The 25202-nt window shown below is 36.6% G+C and overlaps 1 protein-coding gene and 1 pseudogene across 5 annotated transcripts in view; one reads left to right on the top strand and one right to left on the bottom strand.

Annotated features, from left to right (window-relative positions):
• Positions 1–487: 487 nt before the first annotated feature.
• Positions 488–606, bottom strand: LOC120599083 (uncharacterized; annotated as a pseudogene).
• A 1056-nt stretch (positions 607–1662) lies between these two features.
• MRPL39 (mitochondrial ribosomal protein L39) overlaps positions 1663–25202 on the top strand; it is a 33071-nt gene continuing 9531 nt past the window's right edge. For 2 of the 5 annotated variants that reach the window (XR_005651596.1, XM_039857265.1), the window contains exons 1-9: positions 2274–2455; positions 3196–3402; positions 5203–5342; positions 7362–7461; positions 8407–8474; positions 10842–10954; positions 12656–12721; positions 13623–13776; positions 17158–17205. Coding sequence is in view for 3 of the 5 variants with exons in the window: in XM_039857265.1 (XP_039713199.1) it covers positions 2392–2455; positions 3196–3402; positions 5203–5342; positions 7362–7461; positions 8407–8474; positions 10842–10954; positions 12656–12721; positions 13623–13776; positions 17158–17205 (960 nt within the window). In the remaining 2 variants the exon portion in view is untranslated. Of the gene's footprint in view, positions 2053–2273; positions 2456–3195; positions 3403–5202; positions 5343–7361; positions 7462–8406; positions 8475–10841; positions 10955–12655; positions 12722–13622; positions 13777–17157; positions 17206–19825; positions 19932–25202 lie in introns of those variants that run through there. The other 3 variants (XM_039857266.1, XM_039857264.1, XR_005651595.1) reach the window with 3 other exon arrangements.

Genomic DNA, 25202 nt, shown 5'->3' with positions numbered 1-25202 from the left:
TTGCAGAATGGTGTTTTCCCCCATTCTATTATTCCTACTCTATATATTATCTGACATTCTTTGTAAAGAAAACGTCCTCTCCATTTATGTTTGTGTATCACCATGGACTCATGGATTTTAAACATGTATGTTATAATCCTTCATTATTCTTTTCTTTTTTTAATTTAAATTGTCCTAAATTTGTACAATGGGAGCCTTCTTCAAGATGGAGTCTGTGTCCTTTTAACATGTTTCTGTCCATCTTTGATTATTTCTTGCTTTCTTGCACAATAAGATGTTCCAGGTTCATCTTAGATATTTACTGCTATTGACCTGATTCTTTTATTTGGGAGAGAGAATAAGAGGGTGAGATTGAGATTTGGGGAGAAAGTTGATAAAGGGAGACAAGAAAGGGATTTATTTATTTATTTATTTAGGCAACCCTTGCTTGACCTCACAGATGGCAAGGACCTTGTCAGTTTACAATTCGTTATTTTTTTATTTTTTATGCCTGTAGCACCTGGTCTTCTTAGGTGGTCTCTCATTCAAGTACTATCCAGGCCCGGCCCTGCCTAGCTTCAGAGATCAGACGGGATCTGGCTTGTTCAGGGTAGCATGGCCGTAGACAAGAAATGAGATTTAGAGTAAGGAAACATTTGGGGGAACTCCTGGCTAAAGTTTTACCTTGAGTAGGTCTTTCGAGCCTTCCAAACCTGAATTTTTTCTCCTGGAAAATGGAGATTATTATCCCTATTGCATGAGTGGGTTATGAGAATTAATAAACATGATCACTTAGCAAATGTTCAGTATGAGTGGCATATGTTCAATATTTGTTGGACATTATCATTACTAACATCCTTCCACCAAGTTAATTTCGGTGATACTTGTGACTTCCAATTACTGCTCCCAATGTAATTTATAATTAAATTTGCTTAAATATATGTTCTGAGGCTTTGTTTAAGGAAGAAGCCAAAGATACACACCATACATACACATCACCCATCTATGTGTATGTGCGTATACTTTTTTTGTTTGAAATAGAATCTTAAATGAGAGGTAGCCTAGTAAAACGTAGACTAGGTATAAATCCGAGCTCGGCCACTTACATTTCTCATTTTAAGAGTGAAGATAATGACATCTTCCCCGCTCAGTTGTTATGAATGTAAAATTCGGGCAAAGAGGGCAGAGCTATCTTGGCATGGGGTCTTTTTTTTTTTTTTTTAATTCCAGTTTTAAAATGGACATACAACACTGTTTAGGTTCAGCATAACGATTAAAGGTACATGCTGCGGATTGATCACAATACGTTTAGTTACCATCCATCATCTCATGGAGTGCTAAAAAATTTTTCTTCCTTGTGGTGAGAACTTTTAGGATTTACTCTCTTAGCAGCTTTCAAATATACAAAACAGCATTGTTAATTATAGTTATCATGTTATACATTACATCGCTAGTACTTATTTATCTTATAAATGGAAGTTTGTATTCTAAGGCCACCTTCGCCCAATTCCTTCTTGGAAGGTCTTAGCCTGGCATTTGTTCCTTAGCTGGTACTTCCCCCTGGTGGAAGTGTCGTGCCATTGCAAGACAAAGATCGAGAAGGAAAAGGGCACGGGCTCAATTTGTACACTTAAACGCCTTAAGTCACTGCATCAAACAGCTTTGAAGGAAAGCATTTCCATACTTCACCTGCAGAGTGCTTACTTCGATAGCAGTAAATCCTGGTATGACAAAGGCATTAGAAACCGCTCTGCCACTTTTTACAAGGGCATTCCGTTCGTTCATTCAACAAAAATCTACTGAGTGCGTCCTGCAGTGTTCGGGAGCTTTGGATATGTCAGTAACGAGACAACATAGCTAAATAAATGCCCGGCCGACCTGAAAACTCGTCCTAGCAAAACCGAGAGTTAAGCCACCAGCTAGAAGATGTATTCGACGCGGCCAGCCGGGCTGACCACGTAAGCGACAAGAGTAAATAGAAGCAGTTTTTTCTCAATTTTTCTCCCCAGTACTCTTTGCGGGAAGCACGGGCTTCTTCGCCCAGCCCGCCGGTCTGGAACCCGCGGACAGAAGGTAAGGACGCGTACAGGACGCTGCGGGTCCAAAGGAGACGCTTGTTTCCTGCAGAGCCCCCGGGGTGGAGGACCCACCCGCCGCGCAGTGGCCCAGCACCTCTCGGTCATTTAGCCTCTGCGACCCTGGAACGCGCCCCAGCTCCCGACGCCAGATCTCAGACAACTAACTAATCCTCAGCGAGGCGCTAACGCGCCCGGCGGTGGCGGTGCGCAGCCCGAGCGTCGGCTCCGGAACGGAACTATCCTACGGAACCCGGGGTGCGCGCTCAGAGTTTCCGCGGGGAGGAAGACGACAGAGGACTTGAGCGCGGCGGTTCCTGTGGCCGCGACGGAGGCGATGGCAGTGGGGCTGTGGGGGCTGCGGCTCCTGCGGGCCGCCCCCAGTGGCGGGGCTGGCCGGAGTGAGTTTCAGCGGCCGTGAAGACGGGGAGCAAGGCTTAAAGGATGATCTCTTCACAGATAGGGCTGGAGGCGGGTCCTGGGGGTCCCACGGGACTGAGGGCGGAGGGTACAGATCTCCCGGAGCAAGGGGCTCAGGGAGGGCAGGGGCAGAGCCTCTTGGAGGAGCGTGGGGTGCCTTTGGGAAGGAGCCCATGTTCCTGTGCAGACCTGTCCTTATTTTTCCATTGGGATACTCGTACTTGTCAAATCTTCTGATTTGGGGTTCGTTAAATAAGCTCCGGATTTCTCGCTCTAGATAGTGGTAATTTTGGCGTGGGACTTCCAGTCTCCTGCAGCTTCGTTGTCCCCAAGACCTTATGGAAGTGACAACTTTGCTCACCTTACCAATGACTAGTCTAGTTTTGACTCCACTTCCTGGTTAATTTTTGCTCCTATTGTAAAGTACAGATTGGAATATCACAGTGGAAATTAGTAGGAAATACAGATCTGATGGTGAAGGAGTAAAGTTGAAGTAAAGGCGTGGATCTGGGCTAGCTGCGGTTTTCCTTCGTTGGCGTTTTAATGATTAATTAGAAAGTAGTTTAACTTCACCACTGAAAGTATTTTGACGAACAGCGTTTTAAATTCTGTTCTTTCCTATTCTTTCCTTGTAGGAGGATGGTGATGTGGGAGTAGAAGAGGGTGGGATCGGCACTCTGTTATTCATTTTTTCCGCGTTCTTATTGTAATTTTTACACAGGATTTATAGCAACATCAACAGCTTCTCAACTGTCGCCAACCGAACTGATAGAAATGCAGAATGATCTCTTTAATAAAGAGAAAAACAGGCAGTTGTCACTAACTCCCCGAACTGAGAAGATTGAAGTTAAACACGTTGGGAAAACTGACCCTGGCACTATGTTTGTGATGAATAAAAACATTTCAACTCCTTATAGTTGTGCCATGCGTAAGTAACCAATCAGGATACAGTTTTGACTCATACCTAAGCTGTGTGGGAGAATAGGTGCAGAGGAGGCAAGATGCTCTAATTGCTTTCTGAATGTCCCAGAAGTTCTCCTTTATCTGGCATCTTACTGTCTGTTCACTGTTGCTTAAGCTCTTGAGGGTACTATGGATGTTGCAAGGTTGGTACAGGTTGTGCTGGTATTTGTTTGAATCTGGTTAAATTTAGGTGCTATAATTGTTTCTGGTGGAAGGCAGATCTGAAAGCACTGATTTTAATAGCTTGTTCTTTTAGACAGCATTCTGGTGTAATGGCAGCAGTGACCTTGAGTGTCTGAAAGGATTTTGTAGAGGGCCTATCCTGGCCTCAGCTATTTTGGCCTTTTCCTTTCTAGTTCTTATAGCCTAACTTAAATTGTTTATCTGCTTACCACTTGCCTCTATTGTGTTTTTGTTTACATGTATGTGTAGTAAATGTGTGAGTGGAAGTGTGCATGGGGTGAATATGATTGGGGTAATAATGTTTGTTGTGTTCATATCTTAAGGGAGATACTGTGTACTGTGTGTGATTTGGTGTGGAAATGAAGGGAATAGGGCCTCTATATTTTTATTTTTGATTTCTGATCGAAATGTTTGTATAGTAGCTTTGATAGAACTGATAATATTTAAATTTAGAAAGCCCCCTCCCCCAATAGATATACACCCAAATGCTCATATATGACTAGCTGCATTGTTCATACTTTTGGAAAACTCAGTAATGATTCCATTTAAGTAGCAACTTTAGTTATAGCTTATAAAGTATACACTGTCAATGTTCACTTACTCTGGCATTTGAATTAGTATTTATGATAATTGTTCACTTATTTTTTATTTTTTGGCCTTTATTGACCCTCAGCTATATGGTAGGTGTTAGGATTGCAAGGGAGGATAAGCGGAACCTCCGACCCTTAAGGAGCTTTATTCTCATCACATGGAGAGATGAATGAAGCTTCTGAACCACCCTCAGCATGACCCCTGCCCTGAGACTTGTTTGACATTCAGTAAACTTATATTGAGTACTAGTATATTTCAGGCCTAGTGCTAGGCTCTGGATATACTGATGAGTGAGCAAGAATAGACATGACCCTGCCTTTATGAAACTGATTTAATGGCTGATAATTTAGACCCTATAATTTGACCACTTCTGTGATAGCTGTGTACTTGAAAGCCACCTAATTAGGGAGGTAAAAGACAGTTCGAGAGCAATACCCCAAACCCACCTAGAACAGATTTACTGTAGAAGTACAGTATATTTTCCTTTGTAAGTTGTGCGTGCGTATATCTAAAGATATCAATGATGCTGCTCTCTGAATATTTAAGTGTAACTCTTGGAAAATTGTTTTAATAATTAGTAATTGACAAATTAATTTCAAACTAGACTTAGCCTTATTGAATTTTGTAAATGGTTTGAGTAATTTTGTTAATGATCAACAATACATTGACCTGATCGTGCCCGATCTCGTCTGATCTCGGAAGCTAAGTGGGGTCTGGCCTGGTTAGTACTTGGATGGGCAACTACCTTGGAATACCAGGTGCTGTAGGTGTTAAAAAAAAAAATGAGATTTTAACAATACATTGACTGTTTGAGGTTTTATTTTTTTAATGGTTACGGAGGTAATATGTAATACTTTTTTCTCCAAAAAGAAAGACAGCTTGCAGAATCTTGTCTTTCTATTGTTTTATTTCTTAAGATAGCACTTAAACATGTAACTTTTCACTTTGAGTTTTGTTAAATTTTGACCTTCAATCTATTTTAAATTTCTAGATTTAGGCGAGTGGTACTGCAAGAAGTCCATTCTGGCTCTTGTGGATGGACAGCCGTGGGACATGTATAAGCCTTTGACCAAGTCCTGTGATATTAAATTTCTTACTTTCAAAGATCGTGATCCAGGAGAAGTTAATAAGGTATTTCTGTCTCCATATTCTCTCCTAATCCTCGGTTTTTAAATTTTTTTCTCCTGGATTTTGTTAAAATCTTTTTTCTATAGAGTATGAAATGTGCAAATATAGCCAAGATCAAATGTTATACTGTACTAGCTTGTGTTTTACTTATTAGATTAGGCATTTTTACAGTTCAGAAAATACCAGTGGCATTCATGTATTTTGGTTTGAGGAAACGATATGGCATGTATTTTACATTCATATCTTTGTTCAACTGACACTTATTCATCACCCTCTTTATTGCAGATGATTTCATCCCTATTGCTACTGCTGGAATTCAGCCTATGAGCATCTTCTCTGGATTATTTCAAGAACTTTTTCACTCTTTCTACCCACCCCTCTCCCCTTTAATACTAAAGTCTTCCTTAATAGTCCTAGAAGAGTTTTATTACATGACGTTGCTAAGGATCATGTCAATTCTAAAAAACTTTCCTATTTGATAACTGTTCATTGTAACTTTCCAGGCCCTGTGTGATCTGACCCCAGCCTTACCTCCCACTGCATCTTTCCACTTCCTCTTTGCTCTGGCCACAGTAGAAGACTTGATAACTAGTGGTTTATGCTGTGTTATCCTACTTGCTTTTGTTGATGCTCTTCCTTGAACTCTGAGCATTTCCTTTCCTCTCTGTTAAAATCCTGTTTATCTTTTATAGTTCAATTAAAATGCCATCCACTCTGAGGAAGGTTGTTAGTTTCTTCTTGTCAGAATTAATCCTTCTTTTCTCTAGGGCTTCACAATACTTGGCTAGTATCTCTAGACGCATATTTTAATTTAAATTCTAGATATGATATTTAATTTTTAATATTTTAATTTTAATTTGGTTCTGAGAAGAAGGGGATCATGTTCCTTATTGGACCCAGTCCTTAATTTACATACAGTAGATATTTAATAATATTTGTTGAAATGAAATACTTAAATGAGAAAATGATAGATATAATAGTAATAGTTAACATTGAGTATTGTGTATCGACCACTGTCTTAAGTGTTTTTTAGGTATTAATATTTATTTAATCCTCATAAAAATCCCATAAAATAGATGCTATTATCCCTATTTTCCACATAACTAAATAAGGCAAGGAGAGGTTGACCAAAGTTACTAGTTTAGGAAATGGTAGAGCCTGGATTTGGACCTAGGCATTCTGACTCCGGAGTTCGACAGATTTATAAACATCTTCATAGGATAGATGAAGAAGTGCATTTTTGCTACTTGCCTTCATAGCTTGAGCTTGTACTTATTTTTTGTGTATGTTATGCGGTTGTATAGAATACATTCTGTAGCAGTCTGCCACACACAACCAAATGAACCCACTCTTGTAGTTCTCAGATGTAGAGAAGAACTTATGAAAGTTAAGTGCCCAGTTATAGTAGTGCTAGTATGAACATAAGATGAGCAGGTATGTGCAGAACTTGTGTTTCTATTTACAACTCTGATAAGGTCGTTGTGTGGATACCCATATCAGGCATGACTGTGGATCAAAACATAACTAGTAAAACGAAAGCCTGGTTAATAGTGAAGTTGCTTTGCTGTACAGATAATTAACTTGAGTGATGTATGTGATGTTAGATATAGAATAAGAGTTATAAATAATTCTTAAAAGTTGAGTTTCTCCTCCATTATATATATTTAAAAACAGGTGTATGGTAATATATTTACTTTACTTTAGCACAGGTTTGTTAACAAGTTAACTTTATCCTGGGTTAAAAATAAAGTTACTACCAGATAGTGAAACTATATATTGGTTGATAAACATTAGAGTGCCTGATATATTGCACAGAAATATTGCTGACAATATGAAGTTGGTGTTTCATTCTTTTGTGGTTTTCGCTTAGTATAGTGTCACGGCCTGATGGAAACTATTGCTACATGTTGAAGATGGACAGATATTTGAATAATATTCCCTAAGTCAAAAACCTAAATTTTAATGTCGAATAAACTTCATTGAATCTTAGACTGTATGTTTGTGTCTATTTTATTTTTCTAGGCTTATTGGCGTTCTTGTGCCATGATGATGGGCTGTGTGATAGAGAGGGCATTCAAAGATGAGTATGTGGTCAGTTTGGTCAGAGCTCCAGAAGTTCCTGGTAATGTACACATATAAATATAAATATACTTTTTGTAATCTTTGAATATTTTGGGATCTATTTTTGATGTATAGAGTTCATTTCTAATTTTATCTAATATAAATTACCATCATACATACATTCCATTTATTATGGGTAACAAAGTGCATCCTATTTAATTATTGGAGGTCAAAAATTAATGTAATACAATTAGAGGAGACTGTTTCTCTTGAATGTCAAGTTTATGTAATTACATTGTCCCAGTGTTTATTTCTTACCACTTAAGCATTTATTTCTAAATTAAATGGAAAATGGGAGCAGGAAATGGGAATATAAATAAACATCTGGAGAAAGTCACACTTAGGTAGTACAATGTCACTAGAAATGACCATGACTCCGGAGAGGGACATCATTTGGGGGAGATGGAAGAGTTCATGCTTTTTGCAATTTAGCTAAAGCTAGGATTTTGCAGTAGTATGTGTAATAGGATCACATTTGTATTTTAAAAATGTAGAAGTATATACAACTAAAAATATTTGAAAAACTCAATAAATGATTCTAAGAAGAACAAGACAAAAATAAAAGTATGTAGGCGATATTTAAAAAATTCTACATTTCATGTCCATTTAGTCATTTATCTCCTTATTAAATATCTTGTTCTTTGGAAATTTTTGTATTTGGTAACTATTTGAAATCTCTGTAGTGATAATATTTTTGAAGAAAACTTGAATGTTTCAAAAATACTGGTGATTTGTGGTTAATAATAGGTGAATTAAGTTTTTAGATGTGGCAAAGGTGGTAGAACTCTGGCAAGTAGCTGGGATAAAGATAACAGTTTTATAATTTGTAGAGTTGGAAGAGATTGCTTAACACTTCATTTTATGGTATAATATTCAGTTGTTGCAAATTGATAATTTTTTACGCTAACAGATGTAACTATGCCTTTTATTTCGGTTGGATTTACAGTAATTGCAGGAGCCTTCTGCTATGATGTAGTTTTGGATAAGAGACTTGATGAGTGGATGCCATCAAAAGTAAGTATGCTGTTTGGAGCAGCGGTCCCCAACCTTTCTGGCTTCGGGGAACTGTGCTCCTATTAGAATCTAATGCCTGATGATCTGAGGTGGAGCTGAGGTGGTGATGCTAGAGCTGGGGAGCGGCTGCAAATACAGATGAAGCTTCGCTCACTTGCCTGCTGCTCACCTCCTGCTGTGTGGCTTGGTTTCTAACAGGCCATGGACCAGTACCTGTCTGTGGCCGGGGGCTGGGGCCCCTGCTTTGGAGTATTTTAGAGACGGTGCTTTTCTTTGTTAGAATTATTCCTATGTTAGTATTACTGAGTTGAGGATATTTAAAGGAATGAAGCTGTCCGTTTCTCTGTTTGTCAATCTATCTTTTTTGTTGCTTTTCCACTGTATTTAAGGCAGAAGCATATGAATGAAGGTACTCATAAAAGCCTGGTCAGTTGTATGGAAGCTTTATGTCCTGTTCGACCTTTTCTTAAAATGCTTCCTTCCTTGTATTTTTCCTCTGTTTCTTAAGATAGCGGTTTTCAAGGTGCTCAGAACATAAAATATAGAAGCTTAACTATCTTGACTGATGTGGTGGACATGAGCATGGAGCCTTAAACTTGGATCCCCAGAGCACAATTTGAAATCTGTTGTCCTAAACTTGTACAGTGAGATCCTCCTATACGCAAGGGTCACATTGAGAGCGGGGAGCGAATTAAAGACTCAGACTTTGACAAAGCTAATCCAAATAGCAACAAACTAGACTCATTGTGAATGGTCTGCACTCTAATGAGGGTGCTCCTGGTTGGTTGGGGACTTGAGTAGCAGCGGGCCTCCCTAACAAAGACGATCTAGATAAGATGCTCCGTAGGTGTGGGGTGCTGACAACTTTCAAAAGTCAAATCTAGAGACTTAGTTATGATTAGGGAGAGTATGCAAATGCCTAATTCTTAATTAAGCAAAACTGTATGTCCTACAGATTGGAAGTCTAGAGACCAGAAATGGGGAGATGATGTAGCATACCATTTTATCAATTCCATCTTGTATATTTTTTTCACATTTTAATATCTCTGGAAACAAATGTGTTTTACCATAGTTGGCATCTTATAATTGATAGTGTTTTCCTTTGGTGGTACATCTTAGATTTAGTGAAAACTGTAGTTCCTAAAAGCAAGAGTTTTGGAGTCAGGGCAGATTTAAATTCTGGCTTTGGAAGTTATTCCTTTTATAATCCTACCGATATACTTAATGTCAACAGGGAGAGAGGAGTGAATAGGAAGGAAGGAAGAGAGAAAGCGAGAGAGGGAGGAAGTGAAGAGAGAGATGGGGAGGAAAGCCTAGGAAGGACTTGGAATTGTTTATAATCTCTGGATTCACATCGATTTAACTTCTTCCTTTCTAAGTATGCCCCCAGATTTAAAAAGAGATTCTTTATTGGAGTAGTTAAGTAAAAACTCACGAGATCAAGATTCGACTCTCATTATTTGTGAAATATGCTGCCTCCTCTTCCTTTTTTTAAAGATAAAACCTTAAAAAGAAATGCACTAGCTAATCGCAGGCTTCATGGGGTTGAGTGCACAGTTTAGAGAAAGTAAGGGAGAGTTATAGTCAACTAACAGCTATATTAAACCGTGAATGTAGAAATACAATGTTATCCCTTCAAGAATGGAGAAGAGTCATTTCATGTAGAAAGAAATCTAACAGGAAGTTTATGGAAAGAATTTTATTAGAAAAATTATTTGCATAATAGTGATCGATCTTTTCTATATTAATGACTTATAGTATGAAAACTCAATTATAGTTTTTATTAAAAATCTCATGAACATCGGTAATGTGTATTATTAAAGACTCATTTTAATTGTGTAAAGTTGACATTTTCATTAAGCAGAAAGTTATCATATTGGAAATATGCTATATTTTGGACAGAGCCAATGATGACATTACATTTCCTAGTGAAACTTTCTGAATCATATAAACAATAACTTTTCCCCTGTGCATCTAAAAAACTTAGTTTTACAAATTAGTGTAAACAGATTTTTGTATCTTACTATTTATTAGCATTTCCACTTGCATCGTTTTCGTAAATATAAGATTGTATAATTTGAAATGTTTATTATAAATTTTTTGTAGGATTATCTTTAATAATTATTGATACAGACTGATATCTAATTACAAGTAATTTGCAAGTTTTATGAAGTTGGGAAAAATTTCTAACCTTACATTTTATGGTCCAAATATTTAATTTTACAAACTAATAACTCTCCTAACAAATTTGATTTGCTTTTTGTTTTAGTTGGATTTAGAATATTATTCATACAATTTATCTTATTTGCCTTATGTAGAAATGTTTTTAAGTAAATCGTTAAAGAGGTTAATACTTTTATTTTTAAGGAGAACCTACGTTCCTTCACAAAGGATGCTCGTGCTTTAATTTATAAAGATCTTCCATTTGAAACTCTGGAAGTTGATGCAAAAGTGGCATTAGAAATATTTCAACACAACAAGTAAGTGTTGACTTCCTTTAAAACAAGATTAACCTTCCCAAGTTATATGCAGTAAAGAAAATTGAGATCTTAAGAATTTTTATATTTGCTGTTTGAAGAACAGTGTTTTATTTTTAGCTCTAAGATCTCTTTTTCTGTACCAGCCTATTTACTTTTGTTCGTCTCATTATTTATTTCACTGAGGAAAGGCCCCCTCTCCCGTTTGATAATTTTCCCACTTTCTCTCTGTGTTTCTTTGGCCATTCCTTCTCTTTATATCAACATAATCGTATATTTTCTTTTTTCCTTCCATTGTGAAATAATAACAGATATTAATTATTATTTTGTCCATTGGCAGCCTTTTCCCTCCATCCTTGCACTCTTTAAATGAAAGAGTAAGATAGAAAGTGCCGGCCATTTGGAGGGAGCTAACAGCTGAAGTAGAATGTTTACACAGCTAGGTTTTAGTCTTCTGCACAAGAATTATTCATTTGATAGATTTCTTTGTCAACATTTTAAATCCTGGCTTCTCAGTTCCCATTCTCACTCAGAAAACTTCTCGTTCACGTTCTTCCACTAGTTGTAAGACCATAAACTAAATTTTAATATTGATCTAATTGAAATTGGAACTAATTAGAAAGGGAATCTGCATTGCAAAAAAAAAATAGCATAGATTCTGTCCAGAAGACAGGAGCATCTCTTAGGGGTGGGTTGGGAGGTACACATTCAAGGGAATGGTCTCCTTTGGTAATGCTTGGGAGGCCCTGGCAGCAGGAGTGTGGCAGTAAGTGGATGTTTTTGTATAAACTAATGTTTCCCAGCTTTGCCACACACATGTAATATTTGTTTAGCACTGTGGGGTGAATAGACAAGGCTCTTGATAGTAAGTAGTAAGGTCATGATTTGAACCTGGGCTGTGTGGTTCCATCTCTGCTATTAACTATACTGACAAAATGGGGTAGATTTGAGAAGCATTTAGGCAGAACTGTGACATGACTTGGTAATGAAATGGATGTAGGGAGTGTGGTGGGAGAAGCAGAAATAAAGGAAATCTTCCAAGTTTTTCACTTGGAAAATGGGTGGTTGGCTGTGTCATTTATTAAGCTAGGAAAATAAGAACTAAGCTATCTTATTCCTAAGCTAGGAATAAGAAGAAGTTTGTGGGAAAAGAGGGGACAATTTTTTGTTTAGTTTTGAGAATTTGGAAGTTTAAGGTGCCTGTGGAACACCCTAATAGACGTCCAGAAGGGTCCTGGATGTATAGTTTGGGGCTCAGAAGAGCTGTGTGGATTAGAAGCAGAGGTGTGGAAGGTATAAATGCATAGGTGGTTATTAAAGCTGTGCAAATCCAGGAGCTAGCACAGCAAGGACTCTTAAGACTGAAAAGAAGGTCTAGGACAGAACCGTTGAAGGGCAGAGAAAGAGAAGAGTGGCCAGAGAATTAATAAGCATTTTGAGAAGTGGAGGTGAGCAGCGGTGTTAAGAAAACGAGGACCTGAAAGTGCCCATTAGGTTGGCGCCTAGGAGGCTGCTGTGGCGTCGGTGGAATCAGTCTCATGGAATCGTGAGACTGTGTGTGGCCACATTGAAGGAGATGGGGTGTGCACGGGTGTTCAGGAAGAGGAGGCACCAAATGTAAACCTAAAGAGGAAGAGAAGGGAGGTTTCGTAAAACACCTCTTTGTATATTTATAATTAAATTTTTTTCTTTGCTGCTTTTTAGATATAAAATAGAATACATAGAAGAGAAGGCATCTCAGAACTCCGAGAGAATAGTTAAGCTACACAGGTAAGTGAAAGTAAAAAAAACATTGGCTGCTAATTATAGTAAGGTTTAGCTTTATTGTTATCTGAATGTAGTATACAACTGTAAAAGATGAATTTGTACCTTTTTTGTTATTAACCTTATTTTCTATTGCCTCGTTTGTTGTTTTAATGTGGTAATTGGAAGCTTTAAATTGTCTTCTGGAACAGTTGTGGTTTCTGTTCCTCATTTTATTGTTATTTTTATTTCTGCATTTAAAGAGTGGAAAACCATTGTTTAAAAATGTAATTTTTAAGAGATAATTTTGAAATTGAGCAGAATATTTACATTAGGAATTGCACATGATAATTCATGTGTATACAGAAATGTGAATTCTGACTAATCAGTTACTACTTATATTACATATAAGTAAATTAAACCAGAATGTGCTTTCTGACTCAGGGATGAGAGAAGTAAGACAGTGTGTTATGCAAAATTGACTTCATGGCCTGTAACTGTTTATTCAACCTCATGCTTTCTTGATTTAGATTTGAATTTTTTTCCTCTAGAAAGTCGCTCTTTGTTTTTGGACACAATTTTCCCTATTTACTGACTTCTAAACTCTGTTAAAATGAGTTCTTAAAAAGTTGGAGGTTATCAGTTTTAGACACTGGATCTACTTGATAACATGATGTTTTCAGTGATCTTAAAAATCTTTAAAGTTATATCAATGCTAATGAAGAAAAAAGTTCACTTTAATTTTCAAAGTTTTAGCCTCTTCACTTGAGCCTGTGATGTCAAAGGCTGCTAGAGACTGAATCCAGCCACTTAGAATATTCCTGATTAGGGACATAGCAGCAGAGAGAATTAATAGATTCCCCTCCTTCCCCAATGTATTGTAATTCATTTGATTTTGAGGTTTTATTTGTTTTTAAAATCAAATCAGATTTGGTGACTTCATTGATGTGAGTGAGGGCCCTCTTATTACAAGAACGAGTATTTGTTTCCAGTACGAAGTGTCAGCAGTTCACAACCTTCAAGCCGCTCAGTCGAATCTTGTACGAAGATTCCAGGGTCTCTCTTTACCTGTTCACTTAAGAGTAAGTAAATCTTAAAGTTTCAACTCGTCCAGTTGTTTGGGTGTGGGTGTGATTCTGATCTTGATTTTATACCAATTTGAAGGACATACATTTCAATTTTTATTAAGTTGCGTGACACTAATATTTTGTAAAGTTGGGTTTATGATTTAAAAACAGTTTTGCCAAGAGTATAAACAGATAATTCATAAAAGAAACATTAAATCGAGATAGCATTTTTTGTTTTTCAAATTAGTATAGGGAAGGGTGCATTGAGGAGTATTGGAGTGCATTTTGGTGAGACCTTCTGGAATGCCCTTGGCCTTTTTGGCATGCTCTTCTAGTCATGATCCAAAGAAAGACTATCATTTTCTATATTGCTCTCACCTTTGCTAATCCTTTTTAAAATTAAATTTGATTTTGAGATAATTATAGATTCCTATGCAGTTATAAGAAATAATACAGAGAGATCTCAATTACCTTTACCCAGTTTCTTCAATGATAGCATCTTGCAGAACTGCAGTACAATATCACAACCAGAGTATAGACATTGATGGTGTGAAGATACAGAAGAGTTCCTTCACAAGGATCCCTCATGTTGGCCTTTATAGCCACGCCTACTCCCCTCTGCCCTGCCCCTACCTCTTTACTTCTGGCAACTACTAATCTGTTCTCCATTTCTACAATTTTGTCATTTCAAGAATGTTACATGAATGGGATCATATACTATGTAATCTTATGGGACTGGCTTTTTTCACTCAGCGTAATTCTTTGGAGATTCATCCAAGTGGTTGTGTGTATCAATATATCAGTAGTTCGTTCCTTTTTATTGCTGAGTAGTACTCCTTTGTGTGGGGTGTGGGTGGACCCCACTTTGTTTAACCATTCACTCTTTACAGGATATTTGAATTGTTTTTAGCTTTTTGGCTATTATGAATAAAGCTGCTATGAACATTTGTGTACAGGTTTTTGTGAATATATGTTTTCATTGCTCTGGGATAAATGTCCAGGAAAATACCAAACTGAGTTTAGGAGTGGCTGTACTTTTACATTCCTACAAGCAATGTGTGAGTAATTAGTTTTTCAGATCCTTGCCAGCATTTAATATCGTCTCTTTATTTTAGCCATTCCCATCAGTTTGTAGTGATTTCTCATTGTTGTTTTAATTTGCATTTCCCTATTGGCTAATTGTGTTGAACATCTTTTCATGTGCTTATTTGCCATTTGTATATCTTTTTTTGGTGAAATGTCTATTAATATCTTTGGCCATGTTCTAATTGGATTGTTTGTTTTTTTATTGTTGAGTTTTGAGAATTTTAAAAATATATATTCTAGATAGTAGTCCTTTGTTAGATATGTAGTTTGCAAATATTTTCTCTTTGTCTGTAATTTGTCCTTTCATCCTATGAACAAGTTTTTGCAGATCAGAAATTTTTAATTTTTTTTGAACTCCACTTTATCAATTTTTCCCTTCATGGATCATGCTTTGGATGTCAGTTCTAAGAATTCTTTGCCTCGTCATAGATCCCAAAGATTTTCTCCAGTTCTTTTTCCTAAAAATTTTATAGTTTTATATTTAAATCTGTGGTCCATTTTGAGTTAAACCTTGTATAAGATGTGAGATTTAGGTTGAGGTTCATGTTTTCTTGCCTATAGACATCAACTTGCTCCAGCACCATTTGTTGAAAAGGCTGTCATTCTCCATTGAACTGCTTTTCAGTCTTGTTAAAAATTGGAGGGCATATTTGTGTGGGATCATTTCTGGGTTCCTATTCTGTCTCTATTCTGTTCCATTAATCTGTGTCTATCCCTCTGCCAGTATCACAGTCTTGATTACTGTAGCTATAAATAGGTCTCGAAATCAGGTAGAATAATTCCGCCATGTTACTTCTTATAAAAATTATTTTAACTATTCTATGTCCTTTGCCTTTTCATTTGATTTTAGAGTAATCTTTTCTATACTGACAAGTCTTGCTGGTATTTTGATAGAAACTGTATTAAACTCGTATATCAATTTGGGGAGAATTGACATCTTTACTATATTGAGTCTTCAGTCTATGAACATAGTATATCTTTTCATTTATTTAAATCTTCTTTTATCTCTTTCATCAGCATTTTGTAATTTTTAGCATACATTTCCTTTACATGTTTGATTTTTCTCTACATACCTGCTTCTCTTCCTGCTTTCTCCATTTCAGAAAATGGCATCATCATTTACCTAGCTAATTCTTGATTCTGAGGTAATTCTTGATTCTGTTTTCCGTCAGAACCATGTTCTTATCCTTTCCATCAGCAAATCCTTTCAACTTGGAATTCTCATTATATCCTGAGTCCATCCACTGCAAAGCATCTCATCTACTACCGCTTCCCTCCTCCAAGTCCCTCTCACTTTTCATTCCCCTTCCTTGTTTTCATTCTTGTTCCCACAGTGCATTCTCTGCTTAGTAGTCAAAATGGCTTTTTAATTTACAAATCAAATCATGTAATTCTTCTGTCCCAAACTTTCCAGTGACTTCTCATAAACAAATTCTAACCCTTATCCTGTCTCATAAAGTCCTACACTATCTGGTCCTTGCCTGCTTCTCTGACTTCATCTCATGCCTCTTTCTCCAGGAAGGTTTTTGCACCAGCTATTCATTCTGCCTGAGTCAGGCATGGTTTTCACTTTAAACATACCGTGCCACTCTTGTCTCCAGAAGTGTCTGCGTGTACATGTTTAGTAATTCTACCTTTTGTTATAAATTTTACTAGCCTGATCAGTGTGAAATAGTCACTGGCCCACACATATTGCTCAGTATCCCCTTCAACTGACTTCATAAAATCGATATGGTCATTATGCACTTTGCCCAGTTTTCATTAATTCCTTCTGATAACCTTACATGAAATTGTTAAGGATTAAAGATTAAGTTGGCTCTCACTTTTACTATTGTCTTTGTTAGTTTTTACTTGTTCTTTAGGGTGATTTGCTAAATCCTCTAGGTCTGCCATTTCAGCATGAGGATGTCATAGTCAGTTCTTACTGAACCTTTCCTTGTGATTGATTATGATTTGAAGAATGACCTCTAGCATGTTAAAATTGGCTATTTAAGGAAAGAAACATAATCTACAGGAAAGTGTGGCAGGTTTTTGCTTCCCGTTATAATAATGGTAATGATTAAGGAGGAGAAAATAGGAAGAATACCATAGTCAGTGCTTAAGTCTTTTTTTCTTAAGTGCCAAACAAAACAACTGTTCAATATGGTATCTTTTCCTCCTACTCTAGTCTACGTTTATAACCATTTAACCTCATTAGTACTGCCTAACATTTTATGTATTTGTTTTCTTTAAAACCTATGTAAAAACTTAGCCCCTTTTATTTTAACTTTACTAACTTAGTTAATTCATAGTAAATCTTTTCTTTTCAAGGCACATTTTACAGTATGGGATAAGCTATTGGAAAGATCTCGGAAAATGGTAAGTGTTTTTGACAGTTAATGAGTACTTTTCTACAAAGAAATTTTCCTTGAAATTAATAACAAAAAAAGTAAAAAGAGAAGAAAGAGAAAGAAGAAAAGTATTTAGTTGTCTCAATAGCTAAAGCAATTTTGTGGTTGTTGTCATATTTCAGCAAGAGAAAAATTGTAATTTGGTAATTCTCTTTTATTTGTTAATATTATGCAAATGATACTGTAGAACTTGAAGAAATATAAGAATATTACTATATAGTAGTAATAGTTCTTAAAGGTTGCAATGGTGTTAATTAGTTCTTATAATTTTTTGTATACTTCATGAACATTTAAAGGATTAAGATTCGTCAGATGTATTTTAAAGCTGCCTTGCCCGTTGACATATTAAATGTGGAAATGTCCTGAAAAGTCAAATTTAAATACTTGTGATTTTGTAGTTTATTCTGTGTCATTAGCATTTAGATTTCATAAGTAGGAATGGTTATATTTCTTAACCACAACTATCCCTGTTCACTCTTTCATATACTAAGTGTTCATCTTTTACTTAAATTATCTGATGGCTCTCCTGTGTAATCCAGCTGCATGAACCTTTCCTAGTTACTCTAATTTTCCGCTCTAGTCAGGCTTGGAAGCACACTAATCAGCTGTGTCAAACTTATTTCCAAGTTTATTTATTTATTTATGACAGTTCTTTCATTGGGACTCCATTTCCCATTCTCCTGTGTACTTACATCCTATTTATTCTTTGGTACCTTGCCCAAGTCTCACCTTTTCCATGAAACGTTCTCAAAGTAATTTCTTGTCAAGTATCCATTCGTATCATTTCCACTTGATTATATACCTCCTCGTATTGTTTTCTGATTGTTTTTGCTAGTATGTTTACATTCAATCTGTTAAATCATTCAGGATTTGTTATATATGTGTAACTCCCAATTTTGAACCCAACATTTAGCACATGGGGTGAGGGGCTTTACCCAATAAATATTTATTGATTTTTTTAATGATAATATATAAACCTAGTTTGTATTAATTAATTTACAGGTAGAATTTATTGTTTAGGTATTACTTAGCCATAATGGTCTTATGTAAAGTTTATGTAATTTTCTTTTTTTTCCTATGAGATGAATGTATATTTGAATAGGTGGAGTAACTTTATTTCTTTGGTTGGTCACAATGTTAGATGAAGACTAGAGAAGAAATGAGTGTATAGGAAATCGTTTGGAGAAATTCAGGAAGCAATGATAACTGAATACTTTAAAGCAAGGAACAATGCAGAAAAATTATAGAGACAGTAACCTAGAATATCTCATAGAAATCAGCAAGTAGCTGTTTTTGAAATATTTATTCTGGTCCAGATTTTTTTCTTCCACCATCCATTTTTCTTGTCTAAAGAGAGTAGGTTAAATGTATGGTTCATTGATTAAACCAGCACAGACTTATTGAGTGTTTTGTGACAGGAGCAGTAGGTACAAAAATGAATAAAACCTATTTACTGTCCTCAAGAAAGTTAATTTAATGGGATAGCTAGACATAAGCAGACACTTCGGGTGTACCTGTGGGTCTGGCGTATAGAGGGGTAAGACCCAAACCAAGCTGGGGTTTGGATAAGGAAGGTTCCCAGGAATTCGTGTCTCTTAAGCTGATTTTAAAGGATGAATAAAAGTGGGCCAGGCCTATAATTTACTGGGGGATGGGTTGGGGGTTTTTTCAGAGGAAGCTACTTGCATAGGGATATAGAGGAAAGTATGGTAAATGTAAAATGAATCTGAATGTACAGTCACATGTAGGGTGGGTGATGAATCCAAAGAAGTTTGTTGTAAATAGAGTATGAGGGACTCATCTTCTATGATGTAGAATTTGCATTCCCCTCCTGAAGGTGATTGGAGAATTTTAACAAGGAAGTGACCTATTGGGCAGCTTATTCCTGTTTAAAAGCTCATTCTGGGGGCAGTGTGGACGATAGCTGCAACTTAGGCCAGCACGCTTATTAAGGGGGATGGGAGGTGATGAGATTCTAAAGTTCAAGCATGGTGGTGAGAATGGCTGTGAGGTAGACTTGGTAAGACAGCTGATTGAATATGTGGATTCTCTAATGCCAGGTGTGAGCAGCCGGGTAGAGCTCTTCACTGAAATAGATAATGCAGGAGGTGGAGCAGGTTTTGGGGTGATGAGGAATACAAATTAGCCTGTTTGTGTGATATGTCTGAGTAACGTAGAACAGAAATATGGACATACAGAGATCTATTTGTATTAAGCCTATAATGTACTATGTTCGAAATAGAATTATACTTTCCAGCAAAATGATTTAAAAAACCTTGTTGTAGCACTGCACATATTTTTCTTAATACTTATGATTTCATTTTATAGATAAAAAATAAAATGAGAGAAGCTTGAGAAGCCTGGATAAATGCCTCAGATTATATTTTTAATGGAATTACTGTACTTGATAATTTAGATAGAGAACTTAGCCTTATGAATTTTCTTCTCTTTCTACTTAACTTTCAATAATAATTATTATTGAAGGAGAAAGAGAGTTATTATAAGAGAAGGACTATGGAATGATTTTGAATGATGAGTAGAGGGTAAAACTGTTTATTAGAAAAGTAAAGCTATTCATGTTTTTACAGGTAACTGAAGATCAAATTAAACCTACAGAGGGAAGTGCGTCTACTTAGTATCTTCCTAAAATTTAAACATGTATAGTAAATTAAAATAAAAGTTTTCTATGTAGTGTTTGCGTGTGCTTATCTTTTTCTTCCTAAGATTTATGTTAATGTTTCTTTCTTTCTCTAAAGGATAAAACAACTTTTGTCATTCATAATAAAAATTTCACACAGAAACAACCCTGTCCTCTCCTGCTCCCTAGATGTAACACTTCAGCATATTTTCCCCTTTTAGTCTTGTACATGTGTAAACATATATGTACAATTACAAATATAATCTTTTAAGAACATAAATAGGATCATATTAGTTGTTTTCATTTTTCACCATGTTAAAGTGAGACATTAAACATCCTTGTGTGAAAGTGGCAAGTGTTTTGTGGATAAACTGAGTATTTACTGAGTTAACTGAGTGTTTCCTGTATGCTGGCCATTGTGATAAGCCTTTCATATGAAACCTCTTATTTAATCCTCACAACAGCCTGTTGAGAAGGTGTTTTCATTTGGTAAACAAAGAAACAGCGCAGAACTGGCAAATAGCAAAGCTGAAATTTGGACCCAGATAACTTCACTCACATGCTCTTATGTACTACTCTGCACTGCTCACATATAGGTAATTTTGTAGGAATAAATTTCTGGTAGTGGAATTGTTGACAGATGCTACCTGATCCTAGTCTCTAAAAGGTTTTGCCAAATGACAGTCCCAACAATAGTGTCTGAGAGTGCCTGTTTCCCCATGCATTAGACAAGTCTAGTTTTTAAAAAACACTTTGCCAAAAAATTTCTTCCCGTTCTAGTCTGAGCGTTTTGTTTCTGGGCTTGGTGCACAAGTTTCATCTGAAGATTTGTTTCTTCACCTGGAGTAGGATTGTTTACCTAGAGTCCATATCATCCTGTTCATGGATTAACTTTCTCATGTGCTACAGCCCATAGTCAGTTCCATCTTAAGAAGAAGTGTTGAAGAGGTGAGCCCTTTTATGCTAAAGTAGCTTTGTTTTGTAACTTGTATTTGATCAGCTTTTTGGCTAGATATAGAATTCTAGATTGAAATATAATTTTCTATTAAGACTTTGAAAGTAACTCAGTTATCTTCTGGCATCGGTTGTCCTTAATGAGAAGTCTGATACCAGTTTGATTTTTATAGCCTGTTCTTTGCAAGCCTGCCTTCTTCCCCACCTCCCATCCTGCCACACACACTTGTATATACTATGGACACTCAGAACCTTCTTATTCTTAGTGTTATAAAACACTAAAATTTTATTATATATATCTAGATATTCAGTTATTCTTGGTACTTTCAATTTTGACATCTCTCTTGAGCTCTAGGAAACTTTTTCTTTTTTAAAAAAATATTTATTGCTTTTTCTTTTTCTCTGTCTCTTTAACACAGTTTAGTTGGGTTTTGGATCTTCTGTGTTGGTCTTATGTATTTTTCTCCTCTCATTTTTCTTGCATTTATATTCTACTCTTTTAAATTGAACTTCTTATTTGTCAAGCATAGTTTACTTGTTGAAAGCTCTTCTGCTTGTCCATAATATCTACAGTATATCTTTGTGATCTTTCTACAGATACTAAAATAATTATATTCATTTGTTCATTCATTTCCTAGGCCCTGGATTATTTTTTTTACTCTAGTGACAGATTTTTTGCTTATTGTAGCCTTTCATGTTTTAGGCAGATTTGGCTGCTCTAAGGATGAAGCTGGCTATTATGATGAGGATTTTATAAATGCTAGAATGAAGAGATGGTCAGTCTTGGCAATCAATTGCTATACTGACTGCTGTCATTCTTCCACTTATTTTATAAGAGATCCCTCCAACATTTTAACTGGTGGCAAATACCTGGATTCAGACCCTTCTGTATTTGAAGATAGGGGATATGGAGTACAGGTCAACTGTTTGTGTATGGACCTTTCACTAACCGCTTTCTTTTTAGCCCCTTTTTCTGTCTTTTGTATTCTACCACCTCTGAGCTTCTCTAGGCCCTGCTGGGCAGATCTCCCCTCCACATGCATTCTGGGTGGTGATATCCTCTGCTGTTGCATTGGTCACTTTACTTTCCATCTTCTAGAAATTGGTCGAAATTTCTGCTGCTGCCTTCCTCTTCTAGTCCCTTTCTTGTTTGTGGATTTATACTTTGAATTTTTTTCTTGAAAAAATTCTGAAATATTTTGAGTGTACCAATAAGAAAACAAACCTTTATTTGAGTGTATATTTTTCATGCTTTTTGTCACCTTGCACTGCTTGCACACATGGCCACTGGTGACTTCTCACTTTATGGATCTTAATCTCACCAGGTGGAAAACTGAAAGCTAATTTCCTAAATTTCCTTGTAGCTAGGGCTCAGAGGCTTACTGATTACCCGTGTGACTCTGTGAAAACAGGGGCACATGGGATCTTTTTTTTTTCTGCTGAGGGGAACAGTGACATTATTTCATCAGTGTCTGTCAATGGTTGATTTTTAATTTCTGCTATTAATGTTTCACCCAGTAAGCTTTTACATACATGATTCTACATGTGTACTAGTAGATCTGTAATATAAATTCTTATAGGTGGTCCTATATATATTTTAAGTATTGATAAGTATCCTTTAAAAACAAATTTATTCAATGAGCAGATTTTAGATTTCATATATGGGTAAATTTATTGAAAGAAAGGGAAAATATTTAGTTTTAGGGGAATCCTCTACTGAAATGTTATTTCTAAGGGCTCTGGAAGTTGGGTATTATTATGGCAAGCCTGCCTGTGGAGATAAAAAGGAAAAATTTTCATATTTTTACACTGTATGTAAAACTTTTATTGAGCCTTGCCTAAGGTCATGTAGCTGGTATATGGTGATTTGAACTCAGCAGTCTGGTTTCAGAATCCTTGCTCTTGAATCATGGGATTTCTTAAAAGTGAATATGGAGACTGCCTTCTTGATCTGCAGAATTTAGGAAAAGCCAAGTTGATGCTTTGGCTTTCTGATGAGTTCATACAAGCCAACTGAAAAACAGTCCCGTGAGCCGGGACAAACACGCATGCTAGGCACAGAGTCTCCATATCAGAACAAGCTGTGTTTCCAGAGTCAGTGGGGACTTAGATACATTTTCCCATTCCACTTAAGCAACTGTAAGCAATGCCCTGAGCCAAGCAGAATACAGAAAAGTTTAAAATTATATATCTTACAGGAGCTCATGATGTACAAGAAAGGACAACATATACCCAAATAACAAATATGGAGCTAACTGTGCAGCACTTTCTTTCATAGGAGAGCTAGCACTGTACTTTGGGAGAACTGAGGAGAAAGATCACTTCTGGGTGTGGCCCTTTTCCGAATTCATTTCCCGTATGCTTGGCATGGGCTAAGGGATCAAAAGTTGCTCGGCTGTCAGCATTTGGGAAAGGGTAGGATTTTCCTAAGTGGATACTTGGGTATAATGTTTGGTGAAGCCTTGGCATCATGGGGTGAGAGGGTAAGATAGAATGACAGTGATATTTCATGATTGTTTCATTAATCAGCCTACTCTGCACAGCAGGAACTGGCACTCAATCCCTTCTCACTGACCTTCCCTAACTGTTGCTCTAAGCAACAGCTGATAGTTTGGGCCTTTATAGTACAAGATCACTGAGTGGTTGTAGCTGGTGGTAGAACACAGGGTGACTGGTTTCAGTGGGGGATTTTCATGTTGGGTAGATTTTGAGATGGTTAGGATATTTTTGGTGGGGAGGGATAATGGAACCTGAAATTTAATTACTGCTGTCTTCCAAAAAGCAGCATTATCCCTAGTTGCCATATCAACAGTAGTACTAGGTATAAACCAGTTTGTCCGAGTTGGTTTTTGAACCACTTATATCTGTATCACTTGGTTAGCCTGATAAAAGGCAGTTTCCTGAACTCCATTACAGAATCAGAATCTCTGTACGTGGGAGCCTGGGAACCTGTATCTTGACAAGTTTCTAAAGTGAGAATAACTACTCTAGCTCTTCAGTTATATGTAGAGCTTTTCAAGCTTTGTTTGCTATAATGAACTTTTATTTGCCAAAAATCACTTCTTTGAGCCTATTGGTATAAAGTGAAATGTTCATTGTCTTCATTTCTCTTTTTACAGCTGGACTTGGAATAATAATGTTGTATTAAGTTAGTAGACATTTGAGTGGGATAAGAATGTGTAAGATGGTGTATCGACCCTCAAGGTTATCACTTCCTCTAATCATTCATACACCAAAACAAATTATGATGCAGTATGTTAAGTGCTAGTGAACTGGAAAATTACTGAGTACTGCAGGAAGCGGGGAAGAGTGATCGAAGTTAGAGAAGACATCATTGGGATGATATTTGAGAAATCCACCTCAAATCCTTTTCTTAGGTGGTTAGGAATGCATGTGTTAGCCAGGTGGAGACTAACACTGGAACACATATTTGTTAAGACACAATAGTAACAAGAAAGAAGAATTCCCTTTATGCGAACGTCATTTCCTTATTGATATCGCTGTGACAGAATTTGAAATCTAAAGTGGGAAGCTGAATACTTACATGCAAATTTTAAATGTTGGTTTCATTATTTTCTAGTCATTATTGGTTGAGAATCACATAATGGGTCAGCTTTTTTTGAGTGCTTCCCATTTATGGACTCTATTTTCTTCAATCTCCTTTTTCTCTTCAAGCTTTCCTGCTTTGAGATATTGGTCATCTTCTAGTTTAAGAAAATTTTCAATTTTCCATGTTTTCTGTATATTCGTCAGTCCCCTGAACCACACTTTTTTTCTCTTATTCTATTTTTTTACTTTTTTTTTTTTTAAGCTACTGGGTCTATCTAGCTGCTGACAGTGAATAGGAAAGGCCTGGTCTCTCATTCAGCAAGTTTCTGGAGAAGTAGGTCGGATCCTAGAGAACCTCCCTTACATTCAATTTTTTCAAAGAAACCATGTCCTGCATAATTTAGTGCCTCAATTCAGCATTCTGTGTACAAAATTGGGTTCTTTTTACCTTTTCTACCACAGAATCCACTTTTCCTTCAATCACCCTTTGTCACTTCAAAACACACACACGCATGCAGGCATACACGCTCACATTCACACTTCTTTGCTACTTAACCCTTCCCCCAAGCCAAACCCAGACTTATGCTCCAAGAATTTTTGGAATGACTGAGGCTATTGGTCAGGAGTCGTCGTCTAAGACCAGATCAGGAGCTAGAAGCCTAGGAGAGTTGGGCGTCAGAGAAAACCAAGTGATCCTGGCAGCATCTAGGTTCCCTGGGTCGTCATCCCATGGGATTATGGATAATCTGCTATGGTAGATCATTTGATTTAGATGACTGAAATAGACATAATGAACATGGTTTTAAAGGTAGTGTTTAACCCTT

The sequence above is a fragment of the Pteropus medius genome, unplaced genomic scaffold (genome assembly GCF_902729225.1).
Source record: "Pteropus medius unplaced genomic scaffold, Ma_sr-lr_union100, whole genome shotgun sequence".
In the NCBI taxonomy this organism is placed as follows: domain Eukaryota; kingdom Metazoa; phylum Chordata; class Mammalia; order Chiroptera; family Pteropodidae; genus Pteropus; species Pteropus medius.
Note: the sequence above shows the minus strand (reverse complement) of the source record. Positions and strands in the feature narration are given on the sequence as shown.